The sequence below is a fragment of the Elgaria multicarinata genome, chromosome 1, assembly GCF_023053635.1.
Source record: "Elgaria multicarinata webbii isolate HBS135686 ecotype San Diego chromosome 1, rElgMul1.1.pri, whole genome shotgun sequence".
NCBI lineage: Eukaryota > Metazoa > Chordata > Lepidosauria > Squamata > Anguidae > Elgaria > Elgaria multicarinata.
The window spans coordinates 142,891,665-142,919,456 of NC_086171.1; the positions used below are offsets into that span (position 1 = coordinate 142,891,665).

The 27,792-nt window shown below is 41.2% G+C and overlaps 1 protein-coding gene across 1 annotated transcript in view; it reads left to right on the forward strand.

Moving 5' to 3' along the window:
- Positions 1 to 27,792, forward strand: part of LOC134404352 (FRAS1-related extracellular matrix protein 1-like) — a 122,094-nt gene that overhangs the window by 36,391 nt on the left and 57,911 nt on the right. The window contains exons 17-20 of the mRNA XM_063135082.1: positions 5,662 to 5,847; positions 7,703 to 7,899; positions 15,727 to 15,952; positions 27,635 to 27,779. Of these exons, the coding sequence (XP_062991152.1) occupies positions 5,662 to 5,847; positions 7,703 to 7,899; positions 15,727 to 15,952; positions 27,635 to 27,779 (754 nt within the window). The remainder of the gene's footprint in view (positions 1 to 5,661; positions 5,848 to 7,702; positions 7,900 to 15,726; positions 15,953 to 27,634; positions 27,780 to 27,792) is intronic.

Here is a 27,792-nt window from a genome sequence, read left to right on the forward strand (position 1 = left end):
AGGGTGTTCTGCACTCTGTGGAATTGCCCTATTTGGCATGTGAATGGTTCATCCCTCTCCATTGGCCTTGCCCCCTGGCCTGGAGGCTTGGGAAGGAGGCAGAGGGAGAGGAATCCCTAATTGGGGTGCAAGTAGTGCAAGAAGGAGGCATCTATCTCAGCTTGTGTATGCAGGAGTTGACTCCTGTAAGGGCTGGCAGAAACCTTTTCTCCATGCAGAGGGAGGCTCTAGGCCTATACAAACAGACAGAGAGAAAATGGATGGCGTTTTTTAAGTGGGTAGGTGGGGTTGGATGATGTAATAGGCGAGGGTGGGGCCCCATCCTTGATATTATCTGATCCACCAGCTTGGTCCGAGGTAGGGCAAGGTAGTCCCTGGACCAGAAGATGTTGCCTGCCCATGCTGTAGAATTTAAAAACAGGAGCATTTAATCAAAGCTGGATCAGCAAGGAAATAAGTTGGAATGAAAAAACACAAATTTGCAGATTTTTAAAATTTAATTGGAGCACAGCATGACCCAAATGCCATATATGCACTTCCATGCAAAGTAGTAAGGAAGCAAATGTCACTAACTGAAAGAAAATGGATAAATGTTGTCAAATTTCTACCGAAGAAACCAGATCCAGTTGGATGCAATTACCATAGCAATGCAAACAAAATAAAGGAAATGGCTTATCCAGCCTTGTCAGTGATGACAAGTAGTTTTTGATAGTGGCAAAAATGAAAGGCATTCCTCACCTCCCTAAAAGTTACTTGAAACTTAAATTAGAATCCCCCCTCCAACTTTTCAGCAGGGTAATGAGCAAAAGAGAAGTTACTGAAAATTTGCACGCTCTGGTTTGTATCCAGTGGTGTCATTCCTCTAGTACAAGGGTGGGCAACACATGACCTGTGGGCTGCATGTGTCCCCCCCCCAGGCTCTTTTTGCAGCCCATCTGGCCCCAGACCTGAATTTGCTGCCAAAATTCAATGGCGAAGGAGCCAAAGGGGCCGATTTACCCTTATTTCCAATAAAACAAGCCATGGTTTGCCACCAACATCTGGTAGCATGGCAGCAAAAATGGTCCCCTTTAAAAGAAAAAAGTGTCCCTTTTTTGCAGCAGCACTACTGAATTTCAGTGGCAAATTCAATGGCGTGGCAGGGGCAAGGGCAGGCCCAGTGGGATCCATGGGTGGGAAATTGGTCCCCAGACCATTGGGAGTTGCCCACCCCTGCACTAGGGGAATTGCTGGAGGAAAGGATTTCCCCACCCCCTGCAGGCCCCGTTCCACACCCCTAATCTGCTCTGGAGGGTTTGGAGTGGAGGCTACAGTGGGGGAAGAGAAGTCCCATTGTGTGAGTGGGCTTCTGCTTGAGTGACTGTTGAATGGATTCTATCCTATTTCTAAAACGGTCATCTTGGAAAATACTTGCTTTTAGGTTGAACCTTCGAAAAATATCTTATAATTTCTGACAGCAAATGTTTCAGCACTTAGACATACATTGCAAGATGCTGACTTGCCTGTAGATCATGTTAGGCTTAGAGACCTAGGTTCAAATACCAGCCCTAGAATCAACTGGACCCTGGGTTATATCCAATTGTGTGAGCAGAATGGTGAGGCAGGCAATTGTCATAATTCTCTCTCCTTCCTGTAGCTGCCTATGCTGCCCCCAAAATGTCTCAAGCCCTTTGGAGCCAGTTTTGGGGACACATGATTGAGAGGGGATTGGTGAAAAATGGCTCCTTCCCCATTCCACTGACAGAAGCCTCCACTGGATCAAGCAGCCTACCATCAACAGAGGGTCACCACTGGATGCAACCTATTGGCCTGGTTCAGACAACATGCTAAACCATGCTGCTTAAACACAAAATGGTTATGGGAATGCATTTTGTGGTTAAGCAGCATGGTTTAGTGTGTTGTCTGAATGGGGCCATTGTCTTTCAGCCTCAGTTCCGCATCTGTAAAACTAATATAGTCCTGCTCCCCTCTCACATTGTAGTTCGGAGGATAAAAGAGCTAAGAAAATGATTAACTTGTGCCCCATAAATAGTTTAATAAACATTTTCATTATTAAAATGAAGCATGCTGCTGAGATATATATATATATATATATATATATATATATATATATATATATACATACACACACACATCTCCCCATTGATAGCCTTGTCCTCCATGAATTTGTCTAATCCCCTTTTAAAGCCATCAGAGTACTCAACGATATATTTTATATCATGGATGTTCAAGTTACAAACTTAACATGGATGTTCAAGTTACAAACTTAACAGGACCCCCAGGATGATGGTTCTGGGGGATCTCAACTTCCATGCTGAGGCTCCTGTATCCGGGGCGGCTCAGGACTTCATGGCCGCCATGACAACCATGGGGCTGTCTCAACATGTCATCGGCCCAACACATGCAAAGGGGCACACGCTTGATCTGGTTTTCTCGACTGGACAGGAGGATGGTGATCTGGAAGTGGGGGAACTAACATCTACCCCCTTGTCATGGTCAGATCACTTCCTATTGAGGTTTAGACTCTTGGCGGCCTTTCCCCTCTGCAAGGGTGGGGGGCCTATTAAAATGGTCCGCCCCTGGAGGCTAATGGACTCCGATGGATTCCAGAGGGCTCTGGGGGATTTTCCTGCTGATATGGCCGGTGCTCCTGTCGAAGCCCAGGTCGCTCTGTGGAATGCAGAGATGACTCGGGCGGTTGACACGATCGCGCCCAAGTGCCCTCTCCCTCTGAGCAGAGCCCGGTCAGCTCCTTGGTATACACCTGAGCTGAGGGCAATGAAGCAAGAGGGGAGACGGCTAGAACGCAGGTGGAGGAAGACTCGTGCTGGGTCTGATCGAACACGGGTTAGAGCTCACTATCGAGCCTACTCTGTGGCGGTGAGGGTGGCAAAGAGACAGTTCTTTTCCACCAGCATTGCGTCTTCTCAGTGTCGTCCGGCGGAGCTTTTCCGGGTGGTTCACGGCCTGTTACACTCTGGGCCAGGGCGAGAGATGGTGGAACCCTCGGTAGCACGCTGTGACGAGTTTGCACGGCACTTTGAAGATAAAGTTGCTCAGATTCGTCATGAATTGGACACCACACTTAATGCAGCTCCACTAGTAGAGGCGTTCAGAGCGCCGTCCGGTTCAGTTTTATTGGATGAGTTTCAGTTATTGAGGCCCGAGGATGTGGACAAGGTGCTTTGCCAAGTCCGGTCGACCACCTGTGTGCTTGACCCTTGCCCCTCGTGGCTCATTACATCAAATAAGGAGGGGATCGCCGGCTGGGTCCAGGAGGTTGTAAATGCCTCCTTGAGAGAGGGAGTGGTGCCGGCCTCTTTAAAAGAGGCGGTAATTAGACCACTCCTGAAGAAGCCTAATCTGGACCCGGAAGATGTTAACAACTACAGGCCGGTGGCTAATATCCCTTTCCTGGGCAAGGTGCTTGAGCGGGTGGTTGCAGGACAACTCCAGGCACTCTTGAATGAAACGGATTATCTAGATCCATTTTAATCAGGTTTCAGGCCTGGTTTTGGAACGGAAACTGCCTTGGTCGCCCTGTGGGATGACCTCTGTCGGGAGAGAGACAGGGGGAGTGCGACCCTGTTGGTTCTCCTGGACCTCTCAGCGGCCTTTGATACCATCGACCATGGTATCCTTCTGGATAGGTTGTCTGAGCTGGGAGTTGGAGGTACTGCGTTGCAGTGGTTCCGCTTCCGACTTGGATGGCCGATTCCAGAAGGTGGTGCTGCGGGATTATTGCTCTGTGCCGTGGCTCCTAAGCCATGGGGTTCCACAGGGCTCGATCTTATCCCCTATGCTGTTTAACATATACATGAAGCCGCTGGGGGAGGTTATCCGGAGATGTGGACTGAGGTGTCATCAATATGCGGATGATACCCAGCTCTACATTTCCTTTTCATCAAACCCAGGTGAGCCAGTGACTGTTCTGAACCAGTGCCTGGGCACGGTAATGGACTGGATGAGGGCTAACAAACTGAGACTCAATCTAGACAAGACGGAGGTACTGTTAGAGGGTGGTTCTTCTGTCTGGCGAGGTGATGTTTGCCCTGTCCTGGACTGGGTTGCACTCCCCCTAAAGGATCGGGTATGTAGTTTGGGGGTGCTCTTGGATCCAGAACTGTCACTTGAGGCACAGGTGAACTCAGTGGCAAAGAGCACCTTTTACCAGCTTAGGCTGATATACCAGCTGCACCCTTATCTGGACAGAGATAGCTTAGCTACAGTTATCCATGCTCTGATAACCTCTCGCTTGGATTACTGCAATGCGTTATACGTGGGGCTGCCTTTGAAAACGGTCCGGAAACTTCAACTGGTACAAAACAGGGCAGCACGCTTACTAACAGGGACTGGCCGACGAGACCACATTATGCCAGTCCTTTTCCAGCTTCATTGGCTGCCAGTCCAGGCCTGGGCCCAATTCAAAGTGCTGGTATTAACATTTAAAGCCCTAAACGGCTTGGGGCCAGGTTATCTGAAGGAACGCCTCCTCCCATATGTACCTGCCTGGACCCTAAGGTCATCCTCAGGGGTCCTTCTCCGTGAGCCCCTGCCAAAGGAAGTGAGGCAGGTGGCTACCAGGAGGAGGGCTGTGGCACCCCGGCTGTGGAATGAGCTCCCTAAGGAAGTTCGCTTGGCACATACATTATATGCTTTAGACGCCAGGTGAAGACCTTTTATTCTCCCAACATTTTAACAATCTATAAATACATTTTAACATGGTGTTTTAAATTTGTAATTTTGCATTGCTGCTGTTTTTATCTGGTTGAGCTTTTATATTGTATTTTATATTATGGTTTTATACTGTTGTTTTATACTTTGAATGTTTTTAATTTTTGTGAACCGCCCAGAGAGCTCCGGCTATTGGGCGGTATAGAAATGTAATAAATAAATACATAAATAAATAAACAAACAGCTTAATTCCCTGTTTCCAGCCCATCACAACTTACCTCCATCCTGACCCCTCACTGTCTTCCAAGATTCTGTTTATGGATGTTTCTTTTGTGCAGACATGTTTGTGTGATGGGTCCAAGACTTTTAGGTCTATTTCTATATGCTCTAGCACATCCTGTCCGAGAAGCATGGAGGCCTCCTTTTGTGGAAAATTTGTACAGAGGCCTGCCAGATTCTACTCTGCTTGAGGAGCTGTGCAAGGTGACCCAAGGGAAATAGAAACGTTGTTTCTTTCCTCTTGCCTTTTGGAGCAGCAGTATTTTACAAATGGGGAATTCAGAGCCATTTTAGTAACCTCAATAGTCACATCTATTTCGAACACCAAGGTATGGACATCATACAAAGAAGCTGAGAATAGGAGGGAAGATTAGAGGAGAGTCATTTGGATTATGCAATTATCAACACTAAATCAAACCCCTGCTTTATAGCTTTATCCACCTTCCAGGCATTTAATTTTTGCCAATAACTTTAAGCGAGTAGAGATACACACCATCCCAATACTGCCGAGTAAGTTATCTTGAGCTAAAACAAAGTGTCACTTGTGCTTTTCTCAGCATCTACTGCCCAAATCAATAACCAATTACGTTGAGCTGCTAGACAGGCAGCCTGTGATGAGACTTAGCCTCTTCTTAGTTACAAACCATCATGGTAGATTTTTAAAGTTGGAAGAGTGTGAATCGTGTTCTTCTTGTGCCTTTTCTCAAGGAACAATGTTTGTGGTGGAAGAAGGGTCTTCGGCATGTATCACATTAAAATATTTAGACGCTTCAGATGAAGACTCAAAACCTGAGGAGCTAACTTTCTTCTTAGAGACAAGTCCTCAATATGGTTACCTGGAGAACATCCTTCCTATACCTGGATATGAGAAGAGCAATGCTGGACTTAATATAAGTGAGTTGCAGGGTTTTTGCTCTACTTTCTCTGGATTTGTTGCTCTACTTTTTTCTCCTTTGTCTTTTTGCCCCCAAAGGGCAGCAATTATGTATCATGTAGTACTGCGCTGAATATTTTTAGGCTTTCATTTTTGGCAGTTCGTGGGGCTTGAAGGTGAAATTAATAGTCCAACGCAAAAAAACTGGGGAAGGGGACAATTTTGACAAAATTTCTCATTAGGAAGGAGGGAGAGGGGTTCCATTTACTTTATAAGTGTAGGAGGTGGCCAGAAGGTGTATGTGTCTTCTTTCTATTTTTTAACTCTCTAAATGCCCATACCCTGTTGCAGTGTTACAGGGCTCTTCATGCAGAGACTTTCAGCCTGGTGACTTCCTGGAATGCCCAAGAGACCACACAATGTGACATGGTCTCCTGGGCATTCCAGGAAAGGTTGCTGGGTTGAAAGATTCTGTGTGATGAGCCCAACAATGTGGCAACCCCATGTAGGCATTTTGGGAATTACAAAAAAAAGAAGATCCCCTTGGCTGCATTCTACACATGCAAAGTAAATGAACCCATGCCTCTCCATCCTAATGAGAAATTTTGTCAAAATTCTCCCCCTACCTATGGAAGAGTCAGGAAAAAAAAGCCGTGCCTTTTTTTTTTTTTTTGCAGGGAGAAGGAAGAATTTCACGAAAGTAGGGAGCAGGGTTCAGCCCAGGTTCATGTGTATGTCTTTCACTGTGAAAGAAAAACAAACAAGTACAAAACCAGACATGCACATTGCCAATACTGATATATGGCCAAAACAGACGTCAAGTGTAGTTGTATTTCCTGTAGTTCTTTGAGAATTATATTTCCAGAATGTACCTATGCAGAATATACACATCCAGAAGATCCAGGTAGGGCTGGAAAAAATCTGCCTGCAACTCTGGAGTGCTGCTGCCGGTGTTGACAGACAGAGCCAGATGGACCAATGATCTGACTCAGTATAAGGCAGCTTCTTATGTCCCTATGCAGAATACACAAAAATCCCCATTTAGCCACTGCTTTCTCTCACCTGCTGCCCTTCGTTCCTTTCAGAGAGCTTCACCTGGGGAGGGCTATGGCAGGTGGCAGAGGACTCCTACCATCACAGAGGGGTGTCTCCTTAAGGTCTAATGATACATGGCTACATTTCCTACCTAGGTTCTTGGGTCTGAAGCCAAGACCCATGATCCCCATCAGAAAAAATAAGATGTGTGTGTCATTTGCCACAGAGTAAGCCTAGACATGCTTTCCCTGTTTTAGTGGCAGCCTTCCTTCATCTGCTCCCCCTTCCCTGCAAGGTTAAGGTGTTTTTTTAACTTTGAGAGGTGGAATATGAGCCCTAATTTGAGTTGATTTTAATTTGAGTTGGAAAAGGGGCTGTGCACAAATCAAAAGGGGGCTGTTTTATTCAAGACGGGGACTTGCATTTTGGAGTTCCTTTTCTGAATATTTTCCACACCTGTATGGAGCAGGATTACTTCCTCCCCCATCCCTCAATCTTAACGGACAGGAAGTTACATCTGGTAAAAGGAGAATTCTGTAGGTATGCAGGACCTCAACCATATAGGACTAATAACCAATGTCTTGAACTGATATTAGGAGCCAGAAAGAAAAACAGTTTTCTGAAAGCAACTACACAGGATGCATTTTTATGTGTACACAAAGTGATTTACATGCACACTTAAAAAGTTTGCGTTTGACAAATGTGTGTTGTCAGATATGCTTGTCAAGGAATCAGGGTTGGCCATCATTTCTGATGAATATACCCTCAGCATAGAACATGAAAAATAATGGAATGATTACTGATTAATTTTCTGCTTTTAACACTTTGACTCTCCAAAAGGTGCATTCACTTTCCAGAGTCTCAAGGCTGGTTATATCAACTATGTTCAGTCTGAGCATGAGCGTTCAGAACCCACCTCTGATCGCTTCATGGTATCAGTTAGCGATGGCCTTCATGAATCTATAGCAATGCCTTTCTACGTCGTCATTGATCCGGTTAACGATGAAGTCCCAGAGCTGAACGTTAAGAACATAACAGTGAGTCAAATAACTTCTTCCACTGACATTCTTTGTCTTCTAGAAAACATTTGCACATGATGAGAGCCAGATATCAAAACAGTACATTCTTGGATATCATCCTTGTGCAGATGTATGCTACTATCTTTCTTAAATATATGTTTTGTGTAAGTTACCAGAAATGACTGAAACTTCAAATTAAAGATTAGATAGAGGAGAGATGCAGAACCTCTTTCAGCCCAGGACACAAATCCCATTTTGGAGAAGCTCTTGGGAGTTGCATTCCAGTTGTGGGTTAGACTGAAGGCAAAAGGGACAAAACACCACAAATTACCAGTATGTTTGATCTTACTTACTGCCCATAACTAAGCCTTAGGAGGAGAGGCATTTCAACATTTTAGAACACACAAAATCCAGGAAACTACCAAATGTGGTGGAAAACATGTGGGGCCAGGAGAAGGGGACATGGTCTTCTGGGAAACCTCAGAGGGACAGATTTGGGGGGCCCAGGCCTGAGGTCTTGCATCCCTGCCATAGAAAGTAGCAAAATATGTGCCCCAATGAGCCCTTGCTCCAACAGGTTTGCAATCTATAATGTAACATTGGTAAACAACCAAAGGAGGGAAGGGGAGGCAACAGGTAAACCTGTAAGTGATATGTGTTTGTTTTCAGCTGCATGTAGGAAGGCTTAGTTACAAGTTGAGTTACAGTAGGGCCTAGGAACTGGGGTGTGGTGGGGTGCCAGTAAGATCCTGAGAAGGGATTTGAATGAAGTAAGAGAGGTGGAATCATGAGAATGCTCTGGGAGGCAGTGACAAGCGTATGGACCTGCAAGGGAGAAAGGGTAGAGTGTTTTGAGGGAGCAGCAGACTTTTGGATAGTGGGGTACAACAAGTTTCATCATGAGGTTAATGATTAAGCATTTTAAATAGCAGTTTTAGTTGACAAAGTGTTCCACATTCTGATTTTAGATCTTCCCCTGAGGGCCGAACTAGATGAGACAGCAGTTATTTTAAAGCTTAAAAGCAGATGCATTTGGAATCATGTGAGAATGGTCAGGGAGGGCAAGCTGACCCTTTCACAGAGTCATTTTCTGATCTAAACCTTTCTCTGATGCTGCTATCCAGCTGCCCACTTGGGAGCTTAGGGCCAAGCAGCACATGACAACAGAAAGGTGTGAATGCATCTGTCTCTTTTAAAGTTTTTGCAAACAGCACCCACAGAACACGATCATGGCATGTGGGGAGGAACATTTAATCATTTCTCCATGGGCCATTTCCCCAGTGAAATCACACCACCTCTATCTCCAGCACTGCTATTGGCTTAGTTAGCTGAGCAGAACCTCTTTCATCATTTTGGAGTACTTTCCAGCCCCACATTCCTGTGGTGAGTGGACTCAAAGACAGGGTGGGCAGGCCAATGGCCAGGTCCAAAATGCTCAAAGTAACAGCATATTTGAACTTAAATCTCTTAGTATTTATAACTAAGCCTTATGAGAGGGAATTCAACCTTTTCAAATGGTGGCCAGGGTGTGGGTGTGGGAACTGCACAAGCTATTGGTGGTTGGGGAAATCAGAAGGAAGCATGGCCATCTGAGGTTCTGCATCCATCTGCTAAGTTAATAAAACACACAGTCAGTTAAACATGAGCTATGATGTCTACTTTGTGTAAATGCACAGGCAAGGGTTTAAATCACACACACACACACACACACACACACACACACACACACAAGTCTTATTACAGGTCTGTAGTACATACTACTTAGGATTGTTTATTTGAATAATGTGAATTGGCTATGTGAGTTTTAAAATGGTATTTACCACCTGGGCAGTTTGGCTCTCTAAAAGGAGGCCATGGAGGATGGAAATATTGTGCCAAACTCAGTGACTTGTTTAAGATGTTTCTGATGCCTTTGTATACAGGATTCACGAGACTAAGATGTAGCCTTCCCACCCACCCCTTATGAATCTACTACTGATAGATGTGTATGTGAATCATATTGGAGTAATAAACTAATAAATGAAATATTTTCTAATTAGTCGGGAAAACATGATGCAAAAAAAAAAAGACTAAGAAAAGAAGCCAAGCACGTTTATCTTTGATAGTGCACTTGCAGATGTGACATCATAATTCTCCTTCTCTAGTGCATACAGAGACCACCGTAAAAACTCCATATTCAAAAGAGAGGGGTGTTTCTTGTCAGCTTCCATGGCACAAAATAAAAGCTCAGCAAATCTGGGCCTCCATATGTGGTTCTCAGCTGGTGTAAGTCCCTGAATGAGAAGCATGTGAAGAAAGAAATTAATGCTGCACACATGGTGGCTGAACTTGAAAGCAACAGACATTGCACCTGAGAATATTTTGCATTGGATTATGGAATGCTTGAAGAGGAATTGAGGCTCAACCTCGTCTTAATGTATTACATCATTGGTGGTTCAAGGGGCAAGGAAATGTGTGTGTTGGAAGAGAGAGAGAGAGAGAGAATGAGAACACGTGTGTCTTTTAACTGAACAATGTACTATATCTAGCTTAAAGAAAACCATGCACAGTAAATTCATAATGGATATTTGAAAAGAAACTCCTCCTGTGCCAGTGGTCATGGGCTAGATCAACACTACTGCTTTATATCAGTATTGAAGTGCATTGCCTCCTATCTAGCGGGTCGCTCTTTCAGCGTGTTGGCTAATGGCAGCTCGTCTTCCTCCTTTCCCCTTTCAGTAGGGGTTCCGCAAGGCTCAGTGCTTGGCCCGTTGTTGTTTTCCTTATACATGTTGCCCTTGGGCAAGCTTATTCAATCTCATGGCCTCCAATATCATCTGTACGCCGATGATACACAACTATATCTGTCAATTATTATTATTATTATTATTATTATTATTATTATTATTATTATTATTTATTTATTTATTTATATAGCACCATCAATGTACATGGTGCTGTACAGAGTAAAACAGTAAATAGCAAGACTCTGCCGCATAGGCTTACAATCTAATAAAATCATAGTAAAACAATAAGGAGGGGAAGAGAATGCAAACAGGCACAGGGTAGGGTAAGCAGTCACAGGGTAGGGTAAAACTAACAGTATAAAGTCTGCACAACATCATCTCCGGAACTTTCTCCTGATGTTCACGATCGTATCTCGGCATGTCTTTCAGATATCTCAGCTTGGCTGCTTCATCGTCGTTTGAAACTTAATATGGCAAAGACTGAATTGCTTGTTTTTCCTCCTAAACCTTCTCCTCATCTCTCATTCTCTCTTACTGTCAATGATGTTACGCTTACTCCGGTCAAGGAAGCTCGTAGCCTTGGCTTTATATTTGACTCCTCGCTCTCCTTTATTCCTCATATTGAGGCAGTAGCTAAATCTTGTTGTTTTTTCCTGTATAATATTGCCAGGATTCGATCATTTTTGTCTGTCTCTTCTGCCAAGACGCTTGTTCATGCGCTGGTTATTTCACGGTTGGACTACTGCAACCTTCTTCTCTCTGGCCTTCCTTCTTCTCACATCAGTCCGTTGGTTTCTGTTCACCACTCTGCCGCAAAGATCATCTTCTTGGCTCACCGCTCTGACCATGTTACTCCGCTTCTGAAATCTCTTCATTGGCTTCCAATTCACTTCAGAATCCAATATAAACTTCTCCTGTTAACCTTCAAAGCTTTTCACGGTCTAGCTCCTTCCTATCTCTCCTCTCTCATCTCACACTATTGCCCCGCTCGTGCTCTTCGCTCCTCTGATGCCATGTTTCTCGCCTGCCCAAGGGTCTCTACTTCCCTTGCTCGGCTTCGTCCATTTTCTTCTGCTGCCCCTTACGCCTGGAACGCTCTTCCAGAACATTTGAGAACTACAAGTTCAATCGCAGCTTTTAAAGCTCAACTAAAAACTTTTCTTTTTCCTAAAGCTTTTAAAACTTGATGTTGTGCGGACTTTATACCGTTAGTTTTACCCTACCCTGTGCCTGCTTACCCTACCCTGTGCCTGTTGGCATTCTCTTCCCCTCCTTATTGTTTTACTATGATTTTATTAGATTGTAAGCCTATGCGGCAGGGTCTCGCTATTTACTGTTTTACTCTGTACAGCACCATGTACATTGAAGGTGCTATATAAATAAATAAATAAATAATAATAATAATAATAATAATAATAATAATAATTGAGAACTGTTGGAGCACATTACACATTCCATGTACCATTTTCATAGGGTTATTTCCCGCTTTTTATTCCACATTATCCAAAATACTGAAACAAATTCATTGTGTGTCCTGCAAGGTATAAAAGCACAAGAGAGATAAAGTGTTACCATGATGGGATCGTAATGATTTGACTCAAGGTATAGATCTGCCCTGAGTGTTGTTGGGTGTTGAAGTACTTTATTTATTTATTTATTTATTTATTTATTAAATTTATATACTGCCCCATAGCCGAAGCTCTTTGGGTGATTTACAAAAGTTAAAAAACAGTGGACATTAAAAAGTATACAAAATTTTAAACCATCAAAAATATAAAAAACAACAGTATACAATATCCATTTTAAACAACTTTTCTGGGGTCCATTAAAAAACAAACAAACTTAGCTTATATGTTGTTAAATGCTGTTAAATGCCTGGGAGAAGAGAAAGGTCTTGACCTGGCGCCGAAAAGATAACAATGTTGGCGCCAGGCGAGCCTCATCGGGGAGATCATTGACTATCTTACAGCCTTTGTACAACTAAAAACCTGCGTCACAGTTTTGTTGAGAGGATGAATGTGGACAGATTTGTGTTTTGTTTTGTTTTTGTCATTTTCTTTTTTTTATTAATGGAGATTGACAATTGTTTTAACATATAGCATAAATGTTACAATATACTATTTCAAAATAATAGTAAAGTGCTGCCAGCCATCTGACTCTGAGTGTCATTCCAAAATTGTTTAAAACATCTCCATTACTCCTCAGACGTTTGTTGAGCTTGTCATCCTTGGGTTGGCTCAAAGAGCCAATGTCAGTTTACTGAGGATATTTATTTATTGAAATTGCTTTTATATTGCTTGATATCATAAGATCCCTAAGCCATTTACATTAAAAAGACATAAAATACAGTTTAAAAACCAATGTAAACCTAGAAATAAATAGTAATAAAAATGTTACAAAAACAGTAAACAGAGCAGGGCAATTGTAAGTCAGCGAAAGCCTGAGTAAACAACTGTAGCTTCGAGAGACGTCTAAGACTTGCCACAGTTTCCGCCTCTTGGACCACACGTAGGAGAGCAACCCAGAGGGTGTGTTCTACTACCAAGAAGTCTTGCTTGTATTCCATTTTATGATGATACACTGTTGATTGTGGGATCTCAAGGGACGATTTTATGTATATAGGGGAAGATGGTCAGATAGGTATCCTGGTCCCAAGTTCTTTGGGGGTTTTGAATGTCAGCAACAAAACCTTGAACATGGCTTGGTAGCTAATAGGCAACCAGAGCAGTTCTTTTAGCACATGTATAATATGAAGATGGCTTGGTGCCCCACTGAGCATCATAGCTGCTGCATCCTGCACTAGCTGCAGGTTCTGAACCAGACACAAGGGCAGCATCACATAAAGTGCCTTAGAGTTGTAATGTCCTAGAGTTTTATATATTTCTCCCTCAATTTCATAATTTCGTTAATCTGCCACTACTTAGCATAGACAAGGGTGTGAACGTGTGAGGGGACTCATTTAAACCATCTTCATGAGTGTCTGTGTACTTTGCTTCAAAGACACATTTGTGCTAACCTTTCTATATAACCACGCACGTTCCATTCTAACATGACTGTTAATACTGGCGTCTGGAAAATATGTGAAGCATAATAAATGCTCTTTCCTATAAGTACATTTCAGCTGCAATCCTATGTACATTTATCTCATAGTAACCCCCATTGAACCTACTTCTGAGTAGACATGCATAGGGTCTCACTGTTAAGCCCATATAAACCTGTAAACATCTGGAAAATATATATAGGCCTTATTCATAGTTCTGAATCTGAACCTTATCACACTGGTTTGCGATCATTGGTACATATTCCTCTTCCCAATTAGAGTTGTTAAAAGGCAGGGTGGGGGAACCCTCTACTTTCTAATGGAATCGAACCAACATACCAGATGAGCTATGTAACTAGGTATCTGAATTGTTTAGACACATTGGTTTGCTTCTTCATGACATGAAAGTAAACAATCTACAAATAGAGAAAAGAGACAGCTCCACACTGCATTATATGTTGGTTGAAGTGCAAAAAAACTGTGGTGGGACATATGCAGTATGGCTTATTTTTAAATAAATATATGTGCATATGTTGGGGAGAAGGCAAGGTAATGCTTTGCCAGGAGTATGGCTTATTTATCCTACAACTCGCTTGATGAAAGTAGAACTAGTACAAACTAACTGGGGTGTTCCTGTGGAGCAGTCCAGTTGCAACATAAAAAAATAGAACTGAAATAAATTTGGGGTTGCAGGAGGCGAAAGTGTCAAGCAAATTTTCTTAATTTAGATTTATTTCTAAGTATTCAAAATTCATTACTATTTTCAATTATGTATGCTGTGTAGATGGAGGTGTTTTGGGGGGGAATTTAGCATGTTAGTGTTGAATCAGGCTAGTTGATATTTTACCATTCATTAGCCAAACTTAATATTTTATTTCAGAGCTGAATTCAAAACGAATCTCAAGCGTAAAAATTCAACTGAAAATTTAAAAGCAAAACATGAACAGGTTTCACATAAAATACAAACATTGATATTCCAGTGAATTTCAGAAGTTGCATGACACTTCCATTTCTAGAGCATGGGCTGCTCCAGTGCTCTGGAACTCTCTTCCCGGGGAAGCTAGACTGGATCCCTCCTTGATGTGCTTTTGGAAGCAGGCAAAAACTTCTTTGTTCCAGCAGGCCTTTGGCAAATAATCTGGGCCTCCATCTATGTTAAAGATTTGTAAATTGCCACGTATTTTAAATGTTTAATGTTTTAATTTTGTAATATGTTTAATGTATTTTTAACTTTTGCATATTTCTTTTCATAGGTTTTAAAATGTATGTGTTTTAAATTTTGTAAGGCCGCCTTGAGGCCCAGTATTGGGCAAAAGCTACAAATAAATATAACAACAACAACAACAATAATTTCAGCTCTGAAACACATCTGCATCTGTCATAACTCTGTTTGTAATCTTGGTCGTCCTGAATTGCTGTGAATGTGTCAGCCTGCAGGTTTGCCAGTTAGCAAGTCTGGATGTAAAAGTTTCTCTTGGTGCCTATATTTTCTTCTCCTCCCAATATGTATCTACCAAAACCAGTGCTACAAACAATCCTGGGAAATTATAGTGCAATCAACCAAAAAACCATATTTCCTAAATACAGGAAATAACTAGTCTACAAGCTGTCTTCTTGGTGGGGGTGGGGGTGGGTGGCATACTGAGCAAAGTGTCTGCTGTTGCAATGAACAAAGGTAAAGATTATTTTGTAAAAGACGTTTTTAGTATGTCAGAGAAAGGAAAGGGTGGCTGTGTAAAGTCCTTAGAAGGGGAAAGAAGGCAGGTGAATGCTAAAGCCTAGCAGAAAATGTAAGGAAGTTCTTCACAGAGTTGAGGTCCTGGAATCTGTAGAGGTAAAGGACCTCCAAATATACAAAGCAGGATTGCAGTGGGGATGTACAAGAATTTAGTTTTAGTTCATAGATCTGCAGAATTTGCCCCACTTGCAGTCCCAAACATAATCACAAACAGGAGCACATTTTTTCCAAATAATGCCCACAAATTTCTAATTTTTGATTGCATTTGAAAAATACATTTTTAATTATTATTTTTAAAAGTTCACTTTAAAAAATGCATTTTCACTGTGTTTTTCCTTTAGGTAATGGAAGGTGATATTAGGGACTTGGGACCTGGCATCATCAACGTTGAAGATTTTGATGTCCCACAAGACTTGCTGAGTTTCTATATTGCTACTCCGCCTAGTCATGGATTGATACTAAATGGAATTTATGGCAGAGATATTGGACGCTACAGGCAACTAAGCCCAACTGTACTTCATCAAGATTTAGAAATTCACAGCTTTACGTTGGAGGAACTCAGACAAGGTTGGGATATCACCTTATTGTTTCTCTGCAACAATATAAAATGTACTGTTATATCAAACTATACATGTGTGTGAAATGGATACTGAGGGGTGTAGTGCATCTTTGTGAACTCTGGTCACAGAAACAAATTATAGCTGCATATGCTGATCCTGTCAATGGGGGCTGGCCTTTCTGTTTAAGGATGGAGGCAAGGTTGGCTTAGCCACAAAGGTATTTCCAAGTGCAGGACTTCACTTTTTCCCATAGCAGTGAATGGCAACCATTCATCTATCTTAGCAGTAGGTAACCTGGTGCCCTCCAGATGTTTTGGACTATAACTCCCAGATGCCCCAGCCAGCATGACCAGTGATCAGAGATTATGGAAGTTGTAGTCCAAAACAGCACCAGGTTGCTTACCCCTGAACTAAATGCAAGAATGTAAATGATGCATTGGGATTTGTAGTTTGAGGTAACATGGCCCACTGGCAAACCCAGGGTCTCAGGTGGTAAATAAACATTGGGTTCTCCCAACAGTCTGGTCAAATTGAGCTTGTTTATTTAGTGTGACAAAATTCAGTAGGAACCACAGATAATCAACTCAGCCCCCTCTGCCACTGCCTTGCTCTGTGCATTTATATGTATATTCCTGTCTCAAAGGAAGATGGAACCCCAGAAATTGTGTGCATGCATGTGTATAATGAGATGTGCTATATGTGTACAGATATCTGACTAAATCTGAATAAGGTGTTTTGTGAGCAGAAATATGCTTAGATTTGGTTGTTTCTACCATAAAGGAAAGTACTGTGGTTTTAATTTTTGTGAACCGCCCAGAGAGCTTCAGCTATTGGGCGGTATAAAAATGTAATAAATAAATAAATAAATAAATAAACAAATAAACAAATACCCGATTCTCTGCTGTCTCCCCCACCCAATTTAAAGAGCGCTTACTGCCCTTCTCAAACAAAACAAAATACAGCATTTTTCTTGTGTACTAATATCCTTTGGCACACGTAGTAGACACTTTGTGATATAAGTGCAGCTGTTGACTCACTGAAAAGCCATCCCTATGTCTTCCCTTACTGCAGGGTTCAAGTCCCATCCTACATCCTAGTTGGCTTTTCCAATTTGCATGCAGGAAAAATGGGGGCGGAATTCATAAATCTCTAATTTCCCAACTGTATGTGAGCCCTGAGTGAAGAGAGGGGAGTGAGTCCCTGTTCAATTCCAATTTTGAATCTCTCCAACAGAAGCTGTGTCTCACCTTGGGGAGTGTAGCTGTAGTGGGCAATAGAAGGAAGGAAGAAAATGAACCTTCATGGGTAGTTTTGTCTGTAATGAGAACACTGAAGCATAGGGAAGAGCAACTGGGAACTCTTGCTCCTGCTATCATCTGTTGGGGAGGAACGCAAAGGTAGAGTGGCAGGGTCATGTAGAGTTTGCTACATGACCCTCCGAAGCTTCTCGTCATCATCATCCTCCTGCTCCTGCTGCTGTTGCCAAGGGTTCAGTTAACTGTCCTGCCTTGTATGGAGAGGAATTACCCTCCTGCTGCTGCATTGGAAATCCAGACTCCTTGACTGAGTGCCAAATTAAATGTTCAGGGAAGCATGCATAGTTGAGCTATGCATGCTAGGTTTCTTTACTCTTCTGTAAAGCATGCATTACCCTGATTTGGATTGGAACCATGGTGCCCCAGGATGTGGGGAGGATTAAACCTTTTCGTCGTGTGTGTGTGTGTGTGTGTGTGTGTGTGTGTGTACAAAATTACACTGGGGGGTGTAAAAGGGAAAAAAGCCTCCATTGCATCCAATGGAGGCTTTTTCTTCTTTTTAAACCCTCCACCATCGGTGCGTGTGTGGAATTCTGTGGGGGGAAATGGGTGGTGGAAAAAGGTTTAACTTCTCCCCACAACTGGACTGCCATGGTGCTGATCCAAATTGAGGATGTGCATGCTTACACAGGAGAGTAAGAAAATCTAGTATGTATTGCTCCAGTATTGCAGTTTCCTGAACATTTCGTTAGGCCCTAGGTAGGGCGGTTTGAAAAATTAGTTTCAGTTCAGTTTTGATCAGGATTTTACCCAGTTTGCTCCTGCTGGAGCGAACACAGACTCAGAAGTAATTTCTGAGTTTGCAATGGTATTTGTGGACCAAAAAGAAAAAAGAAAAAAAAGTGCTCAATAGCATGTGTACATTACAAAATGCATACAATTCAAAATGAGTACATTTTAAAAATGTGTATGTTTCAAAATGCATACATTTCAAAATAAGTAAATTTAAAAATGCACATAAATAATCTTTAAACAGTGGGATAAGAAATAAGTTCATTTCAAAGATGTGCACAAATATGCACAAAACATGCAGGAATTTTCATGCGAAAATAAACAAAACCAAAGCTTGCAGTCTGATACAGAATGAGCTTTGAGATGGAGTTCTGAGAACTTCAGCAAGCTTGTCCTTTGCTGATTCATACATCCCTGGGGCCCCTGAGTGGTCAGAGAAGAGGTAGAGAAGCTGGTAGAAGGAAGGCTGAAAGGGGATGGAACAGGTGCCAAGGAAGAAGCATCTATAGAAGTAGTTCCTGCTAGCAAATTAGACAGCACATGCTTAGCCATTGTGGGCGATCACTTAATTTCAATGTAGTGTTAACTGCTGTCTCTGGATGTCCTGTAGCTGATTTTGGATGTCCCAGAATGTTCTTTTCACCTGCAGTGAATTGGTACTCACCTTTCATTTGGCAAAAGGCTAAAGGGTTTGTAGCTAATTAGCTGGGGGAGGGTGTGGGAATGGTGTACCTAATAAGGTGTTATAAAAATATATATGCTTGGTGTGGAAGAAGAAACTTTTCCACTAGAACTTCAGATCACCCAGTAGAATTGAGACAAAAAATAAATAAAATGAAATCACACCTTCATGCCCTGCATCATAAATTTATGGACCTCACTGCCAAAAGATGTGGTGATGCTCATAGGCTGCGATGCCTTTAAAAGTGAAGGAAAGGTTTCTCAATGTGAGTAGCCATGCTAGATGAATAGACCCTACAGGTTTAGGGCCCCTATTTCTCTGAATAATTATTGCTCAGGGGCAGGGAAACAAATAGCAGGAAAGAGCTGTTGCATCCATACGCAGCTGTGGACTTTCGAGAAGCATCTGGCTGGCCACTGTTTAAAACCAGATGTTGAATTAGACGGACCTAGATGGAGCAGAGCTTTCCTTATGTTTGCTCCTATGTGTTAACTCCAGTGGAAGCTATTGTGACTGTTCTGAGCATTGTAGAGGGATAAAGTGGGGAACAGCACTGAAGATCAGTGTAGATAGGGCTAGGATTTAGGAAGACTGTATGCTCACCCAAAGAGAAATACCTGAGAGTAATGATCTTGTTTAAAATGCAGCATTTTCATTTTGTTACTGATCGTAGTGCTCTATTTCCTTTTTCTTCTTTACTGCAGGGATAACTGTAATGCAGATAGTAAACTAGATGACAAATTAAAAAGTAAAACATGAATTCCTTTTAAGTGAAAGTAGAACAGATAAGTTTGCAAAAGCGTCAGTATTATATATTCTGAAATTGCAGCAGGAGGAAAGGGGAGTTGCCTAGAGCAGCAAGACAAAAAACAACCACCAACAACTAAACAACAATGCCTCAAGCCAGCGCTGGCTGAGGAGTAGGGAACAAGGACGTACATTTCTCAGGTGTTGTGTAGACATGAATGAGACTTGTAAGAGTTTGAGGAAACAAAATAATTGGTTCTGAGTGTTTTACAATTCCCAGTTATCTGCTTTTTAGCTTGCTTCTGCAAGAAACTAGATTTATGTTGCATGGGCAGCGGATGTCCTCTACTGGAAACCATAGTTCATTGCAGCAAATTGCTCTTGATAAAGGAAACCCAAAAATGTTTATCCCATCTGTTCCTCTGTGCAATTTTTTTTTAAAAAAAAAGCTCAGAGAGAAATATCTGATCTTAACCCAGACTTTTGCCTTGATAGCAATTATATAAGACTTGAATACTGCTATTTCCCCCACCAATCTTCCATTCTTTTCCTTGTTTATTTTAATTCTGAAAAAGTTGTTTGCCTAGATTACATGTAGAGTGTTTCCAATGCAACCTATGTCCTTTTCTGGTTTTTATTTTATTTTATTTTGTACTGCACCTCTGGTTTATAGATGGCACTTGATGTGATGTCCAACATGGTAAAATGTTATTAAACAATTATATCAATAAATATATTTAATGTTCTGTCATCAAATGAAAAATCTGGTCCATTTTCCTTCAGCCAACTACAAAAGCGTTCCGATAAAACCAAGCTTTCGGCTGCCAATTGGACACCAACAGTTAACTGGCTAAATGCCTGGCGTACATTCCACAGGGTGGTCAAGTCTCTACACCCTGTGGAAATGTGGAAAAGGAACAGCCCCTGGCTTGCCTAGCTGAGGATACAGTGAGGAACATGCAAGCCGCAAACCAGGGCTGCTTCCAGACAGGTGGCTCTTAATGCTACCCAAGCATTACTTTTCTCAAAGGGGGCTACTGTAAAAAGTAAACCTATCCAAAAGAAGCATCTCCTTATTAACCTAACAGAGCAGAGGCTCTTTGAGAAAAAACACTTTAGTTCTATTTGTTTTCATGGTAAAATTTAAGTGTTGATTCTGGGTTCCAATATCAATTTCAAGGGGATGGGCAGATACATATTAGCATATGGAAATACTGTCTGATGCTCTCTATGGTTATCAGACAAGTCACTTTAGGAATCGTAACCTAAACATTTACAGAATTATAATGTTCTGAACATATGAGTTTTCTATACCCATTGCACTCTTGTGGCTGTTACTCCCCCACAGAAGTCTAATTAAACTTGTTACATTTAGGGTTTCTTCAGTTTGGAAGCAGTTGAGATGTAGGTAAAGCCAGCCTTCCAAAATGGTTTTATTTAGAAAAGATTATTTTGTGAATTGAAGAAAAACAGGCTTGTCACTGGGACTAACTATCAATAGCACTATTACAACCTCTCAGCCCTTTGCAACTAAGGCCCAACACTAGGGATATGGATTTTGTTAAATCCTTTCTGTCTGTGTTTCATGGATTCTAAACCGCCTTTCATTCCATCACCCGCTCATTGATGGAATCGGATTTTTGTAGGAGGATTTTGTTCTACTTTCTGCTCTAATTCGCATTGGTGCTAATGCACACTAGCAAATGTGCATTAGTTGATGTGGATGAGTGCTAATGTGCATTAGTTAATGTCCATTAGTTAATGCACATTTGCACAAATCTTTCCAAAAGTGCAAAAAAGTGAAAATACACAAATTCTCCCCAAATCCTCATTTTCATGCTTGAGCCTATGGTAGAAAATGTGTATTTTTGGTTAGTGGCTTTTTGTGGGGGTGGGGGTTGGTGGTTTCTTTGCATTTTTGTAAAACAAAAGACAAAAAAACCCCACCAGCCTGCAACTTCATGCAACCCAGTCTGTTGCAGATTCTGTGGGTTAGATTCATAGAAAGACCAACTCAATTGAATCCATTGTGAATTTTTCCCACATGCTTACCCAAAATGTTGCTGAGTCTCTTTCAAGGGCCAATGAACATTTACTTCAGTCACAGCTGTATATTTACTTGTGATATATACTTTAGCAAATGTTTATATGCGCTACATAAGAGGTTAATAGATGCAAAATTTTCAGGTGTATCTTCCTGCCTCCACTTCATTATTGTTCACCCAGTGTGTGCTTTTTTGCAGCAATTGGCCAATAACCCACCCTTGCTTAATTTGGTTAGCTGAACAAGAACAAATGGAGACTTACAGCGGGGGTGTTATTTCTTGTGCTGTCTCATCAAAGTTTTCAAGTGGGTCAGAATCAATTGTTAACCATTTTTCCTGTAAACATAACAGCTTCTTTGGTGACATTAAAAAGAGATTAATTTCTTTCCGTGCTTCCTTGTTCAGTCAGTTTAATCTTTTATCTCCTTGAACAATCATGTTATCAGAAGGAACTATTTGTGAAGGCAAAAGTCAAATGGGGTATAAAAAAGAGTCATATTGGTATGTGATCACTATCTGGTCTAGTAAACATCGTAAAGCTACCAAAATATAAGGTTTTATAAGTGTATAAATGTATAATTTTTAATGATCTACTAGGGCTGTGCACATCCATGCTTCAAATTTGAAAATTCGAAGCACGGAGGCCATTTTATGCAGGATCCGCCATTTCAATGCACAGGCCCAGGCCCCCATACAGCCTACAACTCCCAGCATGCAGTGCCTGGGTGAGCTGTACCTAGAGCAGGTTCACTGCCCCACTGATATTGGAGCCACAAGCCTGCACTGATTCTGACATTTGTATAACCAGCTTTCAGAATTAAAGTATCAGTACTAAATAAATCCTTATACTGAATTAACCTAACATCCAGATCTTTGAGCTGGATAATACATATTTATTTTTTTAAAAGAGTGTAGGGCCCAAGGGCCAGATCCCATACAATAATGATATATAACTACTTGCACCTATATAATTCCACAAAAACATTAATATTCATTCTTCTCCATCCTACAATACATAGCATCAAAGAATAAATTCTTCCACCATCTCAGGGTTTTAATATCAGTTCAGAAATCTGAAGTATATCTTTAACTGATCTGAAGAACACAAAATAACAGGCTTTAGTTACAGGAAGTCAGATTTTATTTGAACATCAGGAAAAAATCTCCTAACAGTCAGAGCAGTCAGACAATGGAACCAACTGCCTAGGGAGGTGGTGGGCTCTCCATTGCTGGAAGTATTCAAGCAGAGACTGAACAGTCATCTGTCAGGGATGTTTTCAACTGGATTCTGCACTGAGAAGGGGGTTGGACTTGATGGTCTAAATGCGCCATTCCAACTCTATGATTCTATGTGACTTGGCTCACACAAACCTTACAATGGTGACAGCTTCTCTGTAGTTCCTTCTCTTTCCCCCATATCAAGGGGAAACAGGAAGAACTACAGAAGAGTCCATCAGTTTAGGGCAGGGAAGATATATCCCAGATAGTCCCAGTGGGAGGAAACGATAGCAAGAGCAAACTCTACCATTACCTTCATTTTACAGTGTGTAAAATTGCATAGATTAAAGAGATGGAGGGAGACATTTGATGAGTTCTCATTTTAATACAAACCCATCAAATTCACACTTCCCAAACCAAGAGGCTAACTGAAATGCAGTTATCCTTCAGTAGACACACTTCTCTGAATTTTGTGAATTTTCTTCAGTCAAAAAAATGTGTACACTATATTAGGGCAAGGTGTGGCAAAATTTAATATATTAGAGGAAATAATGTACAAAAAAGGCATCATATTAGAGAAGGTTGTATACAAAAATGTGTAGAACTAGGGTGACCATATGGAAAGAAGGACATGGCTCCTTTATCTTTAACAGTTGTATAGAAAAGGGAATTTCAGCAAGTGTCGTTTGTAGGCATGGTGAAATTCCCTCTTCATCACAACAGTTAAAGCTGCAGGAGCTATACTAGAGTGACCAGATACAAAAGAGGACAAGGCTACTGCAGCTTTAACTGTTGTGATGAAGATACAGGATCCCTGTCCTCCTTTTCATTTGGTCACCCTATTTATTGTACTGTTCCTAATGAGCTCATTGTGGCAAACATGGCTCTTTCCCATGTGAATTAGTGGAGAGAGAGAGAGAGAGAGAGAGAGAGAGAGACTGGCACAAGACCATCCAGCAAATTTTGAGGCTGGGCAGAGATTTGAACCTGAGTAGCCAGGATCCAATCTGGCACTCTAATCACTGCATTATACAGTCTCACTATCATTTTACTACACTCGCTCCCATCTTAGAGAGTCCTCCGATATGCGGGAGGTGAATTGTCCCAGGAACCCATAAGATGGCTTCGTGGCATCTGTATTTGAAATGCTCCTCTGCAATATATTTTATAAATGACAGCATTTAAAATGTTCTATTCCTCCCCCTTCTCTTGGCAGTGCTTTGACAAGTCTTCTGTGATGGAAGGAATGAAGGCTCATAAAATATTTTAGTTCTGCATATAGAATAACATTAGTTATTCAGCTGACCTGACTGCTCTCAAAATTATCTATATTTTAATGCTCTGCCTTCAAATTACACATTATTTGCAAACACTGAACATCTGCTCAGTCATTCAAGTTCCTTCAAAATCTCTCATGATGCTATTCAATTCCATGACTATCTTAATTAAAATGATAAGCTTTTCCTTAAATTGTCTGATTTTTCTTTCCTTATATGCCCAGTCTCACCCCAGTGGTTAAATGGAGTTGAAAATGAATAGACCTTTTCAAAGAAACAAATAAGCCCCAAATGTTCATTTTCTTTCACACTAGTTGAGAACCTTGACTAATTCTCAATGATTCACAGCTTTGCAGTTCATAATCCATCCACCCATGACTTGGCAATTCATTATATTGATGTTTACATAACTAACTAATCATATATGCACGGCGTCCAATACCCAATATTCAAATAATTTTTTAAAAAAATATGCGAACACAAATGTTGAATTAACTAACCATATGTAACCAGTCTGATAGCTGCCTGCTAGAAATTTGGCATAGAATAAGCTCACAAAATCATGCTAGCACCATTCTAAATAACTATACAAGAAATATTTGTATCATAATAATAGCTATAAAATCTTATTAAAGATAAGAGTGTTTTATCTTTTGTTGACCACTGCTCTGGAATCTTTTTAGATGTAGAGCAGTTTTAAATGCAGTAAATACATAAATAAATAATCTGTTATTGATTAAAATATGTGAATCCCCCCCCCCCAAATAGCTTCTGATCCTCTAATATTGCTAAGAGGATGATGGGTATCCTGAAAATCATGCTAAGAACCATATATACCTCCTAAGGTGGTCCAGATATTCAGCAGAATGTGGTGGCAAAATTCTAAAAGTATCAGACCGGACTGCCAAATTAGGCTGCTCATGCATTGTGCCCTTCGTTTTGGACTGTCACCCAGAATTATGCTAGTGGGAGATTGTTTTTATTGCTGGTTTTATTGTGTTCTTACTGTTTTTATTCTGTTTTTATTGTTTTTAATACCACCACAGTTTTTATTATGTGTTTTATTGCTGTACGCCACCTTGGGTGGGCTCCTGCTCTGAAAGGCGGCTAAGAAATTTTTAAATAAATAAATACATTATTTTAAGCATGGTATTTTAATACTGAATGGTTGCTTCCAGGCAACATTTTTATTTTACAATTGCTCTGCTTCATTCATGAAATTGTATGGGGGTATCCAGTCTATGGGAAGTACCCAACACTATCCAGAAAACCCATTGCATCAGCTTAATGCTATTGACATACCTCTAGAAATTACTAGAGGTTGCTTAGCCTAGCAGGGCATCAATAGGATAAGCAGAGCATCAGTGCTGGATCCTTCCATTTGCAATACTCACATGTTTACCTATTGTGTATTCCATCTTTTTTTTCTCACGTTGAGAAGATACCTTAAGGAGGGAAAGTTGGAAAAGCTGTGCAGTGTCTTTTGATCATTAACACTAGGAGCCTTTCCTATGTTTTCTTTCACTTTTTAAAATGTGGTTGGCTTTCTTGCAGTTTGAATATGGTAATGTAGAATTCTAACTCAAACACAAATGTCTAGCAGTTATCATTATTAGAGTTGTTGGGTTATCAGTGCCAAACTCTAAATCAGTTCATGCTGCATACTGTGTTCAGAAATGTACAAAAAGGAGATATACCTTGCTGGAAGGAGAGATTTAGACAGGAAGCTGCCATAGTCAGTGGTGGCACCCAACTTATGGAATCTTCCCAGGGATGTTCATTGGCAACCATCTTTATGGTCTTTTTGCCACTAGGAGGAGGCTTTTTTGTTCACCCAGGCCTTTCAATCTCACCCCAAGCTGGGCTCTTAAGATTTGAATTGTATTTTATTCGATACTCTGAGCTGCTAATTGGTTAGAAACGATTTTATACAACATCCTATTGACTTTGTGTTTTAATGTTTTTGTATTGTATTTTAATACTGCATTCTTGCTCTATGAGCCACCCAGAGAACATATGTTGATGGGCAGCCTGTACAAATTCAGTAAATAGAATAACTTGAAGTAAGCTCTCAGTTGAAAGAGCTCCTTACCAAAGCTTACAAAGAAATGTAGGCAACTCTGTTGAATCCACTAAAAAAACTCCAAAATAGTTCACCAAATAAAAATTACAAAGCACTGCGATAGCTTTTGAATTTTCAAGGGCTCTTTCTTTGACTTGATATTTATAATCGTTACATTTTTAAAAACTGACATATTGAAAGAGAATATGAGATATATTACTAGTAGATGGCATGTTATAAATACCAGCTGCATTTCAGATATTTTAATCTTGTTTCTTAAGATGGTGATTCAGGATCACTGTACAGGCTAAGCAGAGGCCAAAGCTAGATGGGGCAAAATCCTGGGGCAATCCCCGGGACTGTTCCTGTGAGTTCACATGACACACAGGGGATCCTGAGATCAGGGAGGGATGATTCCTTCCTTGCCCTGGGATCTCACCCTCCGCTTTAGGCCTGGTTTTTCCGCGGTCTGAGCCCGAGACCGCAGAACATGTGTCCGGGCATTGCAGTTTGTCCCGGCTCCTTATGGTTCCTCGCGAGGAGCCAGGACCAACACATGGGGTGCAGAGCTCCTCAGGAGCACTGCGCCCATCGGGGGTAGGATGGGGTGAGTGGGGAAAGTAATTACTTTTTAAAAGAAACACCTACCTTTGGTGCATGAGCATTTGTGCGCTGCTGTCCCTTTAAAAATAAAAATGGCAGACACAACACCTCTCCCTCTGAGGTCATCATGTGCCATGTGAGGTCGTCACGTGATAAAACCATTGTGAGATCTTCACTCCTCCATTGCACACTAACAGTTAGGTCTAGCTAAGGCCAGAGGCTTTTCTGCATGAGGTAGTTATCGTGTACTCATCATTCCCTACTCATAGTTGTTTATGGGTTCTTTATACAATGTCATGATCTTCTAGTTTCTCTTCTGTGTTTATCAAGCACTTTTGGTGAGTTTTTTTAGAGCACAAAAAATGTGGCATTTAATTGTGATAGTGAAAGAAAGCATCATTTCCTCTTGTGTATTTGTACTATTCCACTATACCACAGTGCCACCTAGAGGTTTTGTAGCAAAATGATAGGAAAGGAAATGCTCCTTGTATAGTGCTCAGATCTCAATTCTGTGACAAAACCCAAAGTAGATACAGCCGATTAACAGCCTCATGTAGAAAAACTCTGGGTTAGTTTACACACAGTTACTTTACACTGAAATAGGTGAGTCAGCTAACCAATTAATTCTGGCTTCTAGCCTTCTTAGAAATCTGGTCATCCAAACTTCCTAGCAATGAAGGGAATAAATGGGAAATCGATTGGCTCAATGCCTCTAAACTTCCATTTGGTGACACTGAGTGGTTCTTGGTATTGAGGTATCATATTAACTTGCAGTAAGCTCCAAGTTGAAAGAACTCCTTACCAAAGCTACTCAGAAATGAGGTACCATAGTAGCATCTTGTTATGATAGTTTTATTTTAAGAGGAAGAACAACTGGATGCTCTTGGATAACTTTGAAAGACTTGATGTAGTTTTGATATCCCAAATTCCATTTGAACATTGGTTGTCATTAGAATTTGGCTTCACTGCTCAAAGTACTCAATTGTCTATGGTTCTTTCTCCAATAGGACTGAAGCTCATGTACATGCATGATGACACAGAAAGCCTAGAGGATAGTTTCACCATTCAGCTAACAGATGGCAAGCATACAGTCCAAGGGACACTTTACGTCGACATGATGCCAGTCAACGATGAAATCCCTCATCTTTCCAGGTTAGCTGTTGCA